At 31.2% G+C, this 10,447-nt stretch overlaps 1 protein-coding gene across 1 annotated transcript; it reads left to right on the top strand.

The window, feature by feature from the left end:
* Positions 1 to 221: 221 nt before the first annotated feature.
* LOC124530001 (4-galactosyl-N-acetylglucosaminide 3-alpha-L-fucosyltransferase FUT6-like) lies at positions 222 to 9,190 on the top strand. The gene is made up of 5 exons (XM_047103973.1): positions 222 to 803; positions 4,554 to 4,708; positions 5,685 to 5,936; positions 7,960 to 8,205; positions 8,689 to 9,190. Exons 1-5 carry the CDS (start codon positions 582 to 584, stop codon positions 9,137 to 9,139), a joined length of 1,326 nt encoding a protein of 441 aa, XP_046959929.1. The 5' UTR covers positions 222 to 581; the 3' UTR covers positions 9,140 to 9,190.
* Positions 9,191 to 10,447: the final 1,257 nt, after the last annotated feature.

Here is a 10,447-nt window from a genome sequence, read left to right as displayed (position 1 = left end):
TAGCACAATGAAATACATTATTGCATATTACGTATAAATAAATGTGATCATAATATAGTTTGATAGATAAAGGTTTCACTTCCGACTGCCTAAAACATATGATTAAATAAAATGTACCTAAATTAAATTGTAATAAAAGATGGCCTTGTTACAAAACCGTATAATTCGTTTCTATTGTTCACAGATTAATAATTGTTAAACAAAGTTAACATTTACAAAACAATGTGCTAGCGAGCTGCATTCGTGTTTTGTTTTATCGTATTCCGAACGTTCAAGTCGCATATTTAAAAAAAAATAGAGTCGTACCTTATCTAATATTGCTGAAATCACTTACACTTAAAGATAATATCTTTCTATGTTGGTCAAAATTAATGGACTTTTATTAGTATATTTTATCAGTGCGCGATATGATTACATCAGTTATGAGTATCTCAGGATAACGTGTACAGCGAAAATTTAGCGTCATATTCATATACTCGTATAGAATAATAACAAAACGGTTGTAAGGCAGTTAAGGAAATTTGCATAGTTATCAGAAAACGTGTAATATTTATAATATGTTCTACTTATATTAGTACAAAATGTGGTATTTAAGAGTGTTATTTAAAAAGATCCTATCATTTAATACTTATTTTTTGTTGATAGTATTATGTTTATGTTTGTTATTAATATATAAATTGAATATAAATTTAAAATCGGCTTATATGAGTGAAATATATCAACCGGAACATCAGAGTGTCATCCACAGCGATGATCATAGTCACCACACTGATTTAGTGAATAATTTTTATCATAGACGAAAGGTAAGTAAATATGCTTGATGTTTACGATACTAAATATCATACGTTGTAAATATTTTATTTCCGACCGGGATATGGAAACGGATATCCATAAATGATTATAGTAATTACGGTTACAATAATTACAAATACGAAATTATTAAGAATTATCCGATTGTTTCGTATGGTTTCAGTTACAATATTAGATTTTTTTTAGAATTTATAAATGAGAAAATTCTAGATAACATTTAGAATATCTGTGCGCTATTATTTTTAGGTATAATTACAGATAAAACAAATAGCCTTAAAAATCAATTAGCTAGCGTTGCGGTGTTAAAGAAAATTATAACATACATTATTCTCGGATCCGATTACATTTTCGAATAGATTTTTATTCGGATAAACTTTGTTTTCGATTACGGTTACGGAGTTCAATCCGTATTTGACTTAATATCTATTAATAATTCAATAGATTTTGATGGTTTTATATATTCCGTCCTCTCTCTAAGATTAATCGCATAATATTGTTCTTGTAATATTAATATACTTTATTAGGAAATTACAGAGAACAGAGGTGGTCTAATAGAATAGTAAAGAGAGCTGGAAAAGGTAACCAAAGCGACCAAGTTTATACCAGACCAGGCAACTTTTTTTTATGTTTTGTTTAGAATTATAAAGAAGTTTCTCGTTCGTTTGTCGTAAGACATCGTGCCACAATAAAATTCAAATAAGGCCTTTAAAAGTAAAACGAATTCTTCTCCGGCCTTCATTATTGGTTATTCCATACGTTTTATGAATTAAAAACCAAAAATTATGCCATAATGATTCTAAACCCGACCTTCGTTTGAAAAATTAAATAATATCAGTAGATATAATCACAGTTTTGTATCCTACGTAGTTATCACCGTCAAATTCTAAATACTTTAAGATTATAATTTATCTCACGAGTTCATACACTCGCAATCAAGAGACTGTCATTCAATTTAAGAATAACAAATAATAAAACATATTACAGCTTTTATAGTTTATCTGGAATTGAGATATAATAGGATTATTTTATAGCATCCTAATCTATTTCAAGAATTAATCAGCAAATAAAGGCCTCTTCCAAAAGTGCCCAATGTATTCAAGATAAAAAAGATTCGAGATTGGGCTATTTGAAACCAATATGCTCGAAACCTGTTTAGTAAGTTTACTGTCTTCTAGTTCTAATTTAACGATTGGTCTTCCTGTCTTGCGTTCAACTTTGTTTTGTAAACAGTCTACGTGTTTCCCACATGTGTTTCCATGGATTTAGTTTCTTTCCTTGTTATTGTATTCTCTGAATTTTGCATTTATTTTAATTGTTAGGATGTAACGCTCACACTATCGTTCAGGAAAATACCAAACACAGCCATCTTTAGTTAACGGATCTCATTCGTGGAAAGTATTGACTCTAGGATTATAGTACGCTCTTCAAACTTCATAATATCTTAGTAAGCGATTAATCTAACTTAACCCCACTTTAAGTAATATCTTGTCAAATATATTCGCCATCGCCCGATGATTCTTTGCAAAGCTTATACAATCATTACCGCGACCACTACCGATCTTGTATATTTTTATGTTATCGGGATGTTCTTATAATATTTCTTTTTAATTAAAATATTTGTCTTTAGTTATTTGTCAAAATACACGTACTATGCTATACCGAGTTATCTCTCATCGTAATCCAGTGATTCACGGTAGATTTAAAAATATTTAAATAAAACTAATTATAACGGATGAATCGCGTATATTAATTATTTTTAAACATCCCGACGTTTCGAGCACTTTGCAGTGTTCGTGGTCACGGGTAGACTCGAACACTGCAACGTATATCGGTTTCTCATTTATCGACAATTTCTCTATGACAAGCTCTAGTGTTATAAGCGAAATTTGTAATAAGCTTCTGAGTTTGTTCGTGGAACTGTTTTTTAAAAAATAATCGCTCTCTGGGTTTATGTCATTTCTTTTCGTTAGTATTCGGGTTCAATGAACATTATATGTGTTCTCAGCTGTATAGGCTATTTTGTACATCCAGATTGGTTCAAATTAGGTACCTGAAATGTTACATAGATAATAAAGAAAAACACTGTCACTTTATATTTCTGTTTCTAATTTTTACTTAATAAAAAAAAACTTTTTTTCAAATATTTTTCTCCTTTACGGTCAGTATTAAATAAGCAATCGGAGAAAACGAACATTAATTTTGGAATAAAAATTAGTAATAGTTTTAAGGAAAAATAGTTTATCGATTTTATTGTTCCACTATTGCTTGTATGTTTAGCATATGCGCACGAAGTAAATAACTAAATAAATACTCTTTTCTTTTTAGTAAATAACATCATCAATGAACTCGTCCATAATTTTATGTTTATTTAAATAACTTTACGTTACACTGTAGCATTTTATACAACCAGTGTCCTATTTTTGTCATTTATTTAATGAGAATCAAAGTACAAGATAACACTTAGTTACGTAAACTTATAGATACTATTTTAGTAACCTATTCAAATAATAGTATTAAAATTAAACCTCATATACATTTCAGGATATTCTTAATGTGTTCTAATAATGCAAACAAATAGTTATTATTTAGTATCCCACCACGACAATAGTACAATGAGGCTGATTTTTTATGACTTAAAATTTGTCAATTCTGGTTACACAAAGCAGCGCTCTATCATTTACTCTATTTCTTCTGATAATCAATGACAACTCAGGAAAATTCACTGCTATGAAGACGATAGTAGGTAATGTAACCTTATTCACCGACCGAGCTCATATTTCTCGGAAAACATCGACAAAAATTGGAAAAATCTTCTTTTTTTTTTTTTTATGGTAAATGTTGACGGACGAGCATATAGGCCACCTGATGGTAAGTGGTCACCATCACCCATAGACAATGACGCTGTAAGAAATATTAACTATTCCTTACATGCTCAATGTGCCACCAGCCTTGGGAACTAAGATGTTATGTCCATTGTGCCTGTAGTTACACTGGCTCACTCACTCTTCAAACCGGAACACAACAATACTGAGTATTGTTATTTAGCGGTAGATTAACTGACGAGTGGGTGGTACCTACCCAGACGGGCTTGCACAAAGCCCTACCACCAAGTAAATTCTGTCTGAAATCGAATCTTATTTATATAAAGTTTCGGACTGGGGCCGGCAAAACCTAGTCCACTTCAACAACAATAGATGCAAGTTGGCGCGTTAACTGCAAAAAAATCACCATTTGTCGTATCTCCACGATTTGAGAATATTTCAAAAGCCGTCACAGCTAGTATCGGAATACTTGGCGTTGATATTTCAAGCCTCGTTCAGTTTCCCGGTCAATTGGAAATATTATGCTAACTTGTCATATTGATGCATGATCTTTTTGAGCAAAAGAATAAATATCATAGTGCTTACGTAATGACTAATGAACTTTACACTATTACGTTGTTGGGGTCCGTTACCTACCTCGATACTATTACATTTCATCCACAATAGCCAACACATTTTCAAGTAATCGGTTATAATTGTACACTTTTCTCTCCGTGTCATATTTCTAGATTGATTTAATTGGTTTCGCTTCATTAATTAAGAAATTTGCATTCTAATATCTTTATAAATAAGATGTAGCGTGTTTCGTCTTCTTTTATGTCTAGTTTCTATGTTTAAGAGAATTGATAATGAGTCACAAGAATTTACAGATTCCGGAAGCAGTTGACGTGCTTAACTTAATAACATTAATTTACTTTTAAGGATTGGAAATCATCAAACTTGGGATCGCTTATGTTTAAAAATAATACACGAATTGAATTATTCAAGAATAGAGAGAATCGAACATATGTTATATTAATATGGAGGTACTGGAAATGGCTGCAACATCGGCATGTTGAAAACTTCGGTAGCAAACGGTTAGTATATAAACTTAATACACAATGTGCCTTAAATGCTTGCGCAGTCGGGGTAAGAAAAGGTTCGTCACCTTAAGATCTATCTTCGTGTGCTCAGTGTGAGCGATAAACTGCTTGATCGATGGAGAATGACATTTTGCTTCGTAATGATTTGATGTTAGATTCAAAAGGTATTAAGAGTTTAATACCTTTTGAATTCCATTTGATGTCGAAATGGCCCTTGGAGTAGTGGTGCAAAAACCTTCATCAAAAGTATAACACCTCGCCTCATTGCCTCCACTGGTGACAGGAGGGCTGGTTCGTTTTTTGCCCAGAGGATCGGAATTGCGATTCAACGGGGAAATGCTGCTAGCAAAAAGAGTTTAAGACTTGATAAAGAAATTAATTTTAAAACTGACAAAGGTTTTCTTACTCTGACTGTACAACGAATAGCATTTAAAATTTTCATGACATCGTATTATATATATACTTATATACTTTAAATCAATTCAAAATTACTATCTATCAACAAATACTTTAGTTAAGATAACACATATCTTAAAACCAATAAATTATATTTAATAGTGTACTGATAAGATTTTCAATTATTATGATTTCAATTTTAAGTAGGAATGTCTCCAAATATTTCAATATTTTATACAAAACCATAACGTTATCTGTCAATTTATGTATTATTTAAAAAATATTTATATCTCACTATATATATATATATATATATATATATATATATACATATTTATTTCAAATAGCTGCTTTGATTTTATTTGTATCAATTTTCATTGATAATTCTATCTAAATCGTTTTGTATCTAAATCGTATTATTGTCTTAACAAAAAACATATGAATCTAAAAAAAAATCTTTTAAAATACTTAAGCAAATACATCAGATTTATACATTTTCTTTTACAATTTATGTACCTTATGTTTTAACCCTTATTTTCAATGAAAAATAATCAATGAATCGTTTTATTTGCAGGAAGAGTGATCCACTTAGCGAGTGCAGTGTCCATAACTGCAAATTTACAGGAGACGACAGTAAATTGTCCTTAGCTGATGCTGTAGTAGTTCATATACAAAGAGGTGTATTCCCAAACACAACTAAGAGGAATGTAGGACAAAGATGGATTTTTTTAAGCGACGAATCCCCGATTCATGCATTTTCTATGGCGTCTGTGACGCCTAAAATATCGCACTTGGCGAATGTTTTCAATTGGTCTATGACGTATAGGTAATTGTAATACTCATACTTTGAGTATAAAGTTGTATTTTGTAGTGATTAAGTTTTGTTTAAATTTAGCCTTAACATGTGATTTATGAGACGGTTCGGAACATATTCCACCACGCTGTTCTAATGCGGGTTGGTAGAATACACATGCGGCAGAATTTCTTTAAAATTAGATACCTGCAGGTTTCACGATATTTTCCTCAACCTTCTCCTCAAAGAGAGAGAAGGCCTTAACTCAGCAGTGGGAAATTTACAGGGTGCCGTTGTTGTGTGTAATGAACTAGTGGTGTGGTCTAACTGTTTTGCATAAACATAAACTAGATAAATGATCCGATTGGTCTGACAAAGAACCACGCCTTGACGATTTGTTCTTCTCATCATTGTTCTCGGACATTACAAATATTTCTGTAATCTCAGGCTTATAACTTTCCACAAAATATTGAGATGATGAGAAGGGGCTATTAAGTTTATGACTAACGCTTAAACTTTGTAGTTCAAATTCTAATAGCCTGACTTAAAACAGCTATTTAGCAGGTGGTTTGGTTAACAGCGATTTATCTCTTTCCGTCACTACTGTTTGGGTACTGTTCGTAAATTTGAAAGAAGAGGACACAATATAGTTGACTAATCACTTCTGAAGATTTTTATTTTCATTTATTTTTTATTAATTTTTATGTAAAAAGTAAAAAAAAAGTAAAGTAACGGCCTGTAAATTTCCCATAGCAGGATAAGGCCTCCTCTTCCATTAAGGAGAGGGTTCTTTATGGTAAGAATATATCGTAATATAAAAAGAAAAATACGGTCGTGTTTTAACTTTGAGAAGTTTAAAATTGGATTACTTTAAACGTGTGTTCAATCAATTTCCACATAACCTATTGAGCATTAAAATATAGTATACGAAATAGTCGTTGATTATTATTAATATAAAAAACTGTCAAAGCTGAGAACGCGTCGAAGTTGTCATTTGTTGACGTTTGGCAAGTGTCACGCACACTATTAAGGTAAAGACTGTCAAGTATAAGTTGGCGTTCCTGTGGCAGCACCTGCTACTTCCTTTGTCTTTCCACTTTTTTGTTTATTTTACCAATATCTCCCTAGAAAATAATTCTCTACGTCTCATTTTTAATAGATTTTGGGTAAGTTTTCTTAATAAGGGTAAATAAAACAAATAAGATATAAATAAACAAAAAAAATTAGTACATGTTTTGCCACACGCCAACTTACATTTGACGCGCTACATTAAAGTAGGTTCGTTTATTTTAGTTCCTTTGTAGTACGACACTTTGTATATATATATATAAATAATCGAAGTTTAGAGCCCTGTTTACAAATATTGACAATAATCAAATTCATGTGCTCATTTCTTTTTTATTACGAAATCAATTGCTTCGACTGATCTTTATATGTTTACGGTGCCAAATGTTAAACTTTTATTGATACTATATTTTATGGCGCCTTTTTGTGACAGAACAAATTAAATGGTAAAAGAAAATTGAGATTCGTAACAATAATTTACGAAAATATTTATAACAGTTACGAAAATATATTATTTAAAATAAAATTTATTTCTACGAATTCAAATCCGACATGATTTCATCATTTTAAATAGTAAAAATTATTTATTAATATTGGCTGTATAAATTTTACCTTTGCACATATAGAAAGCGAAGTAGCTTGTTCTATTTATAAGTTAGTTGTACTTTACTGCCAGATGATAAAAATCACCCTGTTTTAATCATTAATAGAATAAATGGCCACAATTGAAGTGCTTTTTAAAATAGCTAAGAATTTATATTAAATGCAATAAAATATCCCATTTAAGTCAAATGTCGTATGTAACAAACTATATAAATTGACAATAAATCTATTTAAATGGTTTATTTAGTTGGTTTCGCTAACGACACAATACGTAAGAACCCGTAAACCCTTTTCTTGCGTACCCGCAAAACCAACGCAGAAATACGCAGTTTCCTCAAACATTAAACCCCACTTATTCGTATCATGATTTATATCTAAACATTTCCAGGAGCGATTCCGACGTGCCTGTACCGTATGGCAGAACGGTGGCGTTGAAGAAACCGATATTAAGTCAAATAACATACGAACATTTGAAGACGTTGGTTCCATATTGGAATGACAAAAGTAAAGACATTCTGGCGACTATTCTCATATCGAATTGTGCTGTTTCTCGCAGGATGGATTACTTGAAAAAAATGCAGGAATATATAACTGTCGATGTTTATGGAAAATGTTCGGAAAATCACAAAGAAAGGTAATTTTGTGAAAGTATAATCTGCGTAACTAATGAAAATATTTATGAGCGGTTTACATTTAAGTATCAAAAAGTCATTCGCTTGTTCATAATTAGATTCCGAGGTATTGAAATGCTGAGAAATAAGCTGTCAAAAATTGGATTTAGTTACATTTTGTTTTTATTGTGATGATTTTTGTAATTTTAATTGCGATAACGCTTAAAATTAAATAATAAGATTATTTGGATTTAAAAGATTAAGATAATAACAGATTGATAATGATCGTGGCTGACGTCGATTATGTTAAAAGAAAACAGTCTGTAAATGCAAGATTAAAAGTCTGTCCTACTCTTGAGGAGATGATAATCCAACGAGTACGATATGCGTATAAAAATCCAGTGATGCTTGCATGACTTTGAAACCGCTATTCCACTATTCGGATTCACGTGATACAAAGCAATAACATATATGCCTGTAATGAGGGTCATTTATATCTATTTCAGCTGTCCCGGTCACTTCAGAGCGGATTGCAACTTGATGTCCAAATATTTATTTTACTTGGTTTTCGAGAATTCTCTATGTGAAGAATATTTGACTGAGAAATTGTTTTATCACGCGTACAGTAAGGGCGCCATACCAGTGATAATGGGTTCCACTGTTGATACCTGTGAAAAACTCCTGCCACCTAATTCCTTCCTGCACGTTGACAATTACAAGGAACCCAAAGAATTAGCGAATCACATTCTCGATATAAGTAAAGATGATAAAACCCTTCTCTCGTATCACGAGTGGAGAAATGACTTCGAAGTGCTCAATGAACATGGATATTTCGGATCGAAATCCTATCACCTCTGCAGGATTTGCGAAGCTTTAAATTACAACGATGCTAAAACAAAGATATACGATGAAGAGAGATTACGAATATTTTTTGACCCAAAATTGTCATGTCGATGACATTTGTGATTATTTTTTTAATACGTTCGTACGGACTCGAAAATATAAAAAAAAATACATATTTGTTTCGAAGAGTACTTTCGGGTCGACAATTTGGTAGCTGTGTTTATTTACAAGAGGTTGCTTTCCAGTATTATTTATTAGTTTTAATTTTACTAAAATATCGTGACCTGAGAATATCTGACGAGTATTTTTTTAAATGAGTACAATATTAAGCAATTAAAGAACAAATCACATTTATCAGTATTACCTATTTAACTTATTTTTTACTTTTTTTATTTATTAGGTTACGGATTACGATAGATTGAGCCAAAGTGTTGATTTACAAACATATTTTAAGTAATCTATATTATTAAAAACAATGAGTTAGTAAAGTTATTTTCGTTTTTTTTCATTACACCAAAAAAGTCATAACTCTTTACAATGTCGTGGATATATTCATGACTTTTGACAGTTCTCTGGAGATTTCGAAAGAGAAATATAAATTCGAAGTTCATTGGGTGATAAATATTTTCACATCTACAATGAGTTGTCTGTGAAAATAACGAACCATCTGATAATATATTAAATAGTCAAATAATGTCAGCAGTAAATGAAACAGTATTAAATTTTTAAAAGTGGAATGTTTTGTGTTGCAATGCTATTTTAAAACGTTATTGTAGGTAATGGTAGCCATCTTGTCCACACTTTCATGTAAAGTATTATCTATGAATATTAGGCGATACATAGCCAGAGATGCTTACATAATGCCCATTAAGCGTTTTTTTTTTAATATTTAAAAAATAATAAACATTAGAAATCGATCGTTTTCAAAAATAATACACATAATACTCACGCCGTAAAATATGACACGTTACCTAAGTATCTATTCATTCTGGAGTTGTACTATTTAAATATTGCTAAAGCTCGTTAACCTTTACCGAATATTACGGGTTCAAACCCTAGTCAGAATCTTTGAAGTTAAAAGTGTTTATCTTGCCTTAGCCAAGCATCGAAAACATGGTGACGAAGCCTATGTATCATGTGTAAATTTCAGATGACATGCTGCAACATTGAAGCCACAAATCCGCATTATATATCGATTAACTCTTATACTAACCATACGAAATGTTTTAAAGTTTAAGCAATTTAAAAATTCTTGTACGACACTAATGAAAAATAGTTTTAAGCTGTAAAAATGCTATAATACATACGAAGCACGCGAAACAGTAACAGGGTTGAATTAAGTAGTACGGAAAACTTCCTTAACAATTACGTTACTACGGAGTTAATTGTCTTAAGAAATACACGTCAGAAAAGACTTAGCAC

Source organism: Vanessa cardui, chromosome 5 (assembly GCF_905220365.1).
Source record: "Vanessa cardui chromosome 5, ilVanCard2.1, whole genome shotgun sequence".
NCBI lineage: Eukaryota > Metazoa > Arthropoda > Insecta > Lepidoptera > Nymphalidae > Vanessa > Vanessa cardui.
The sequence above is the reverse complement of the archived record's forward strand: the minus strand, read 5'-3'. Positions and strand labels throughout refer to the sequence as shown.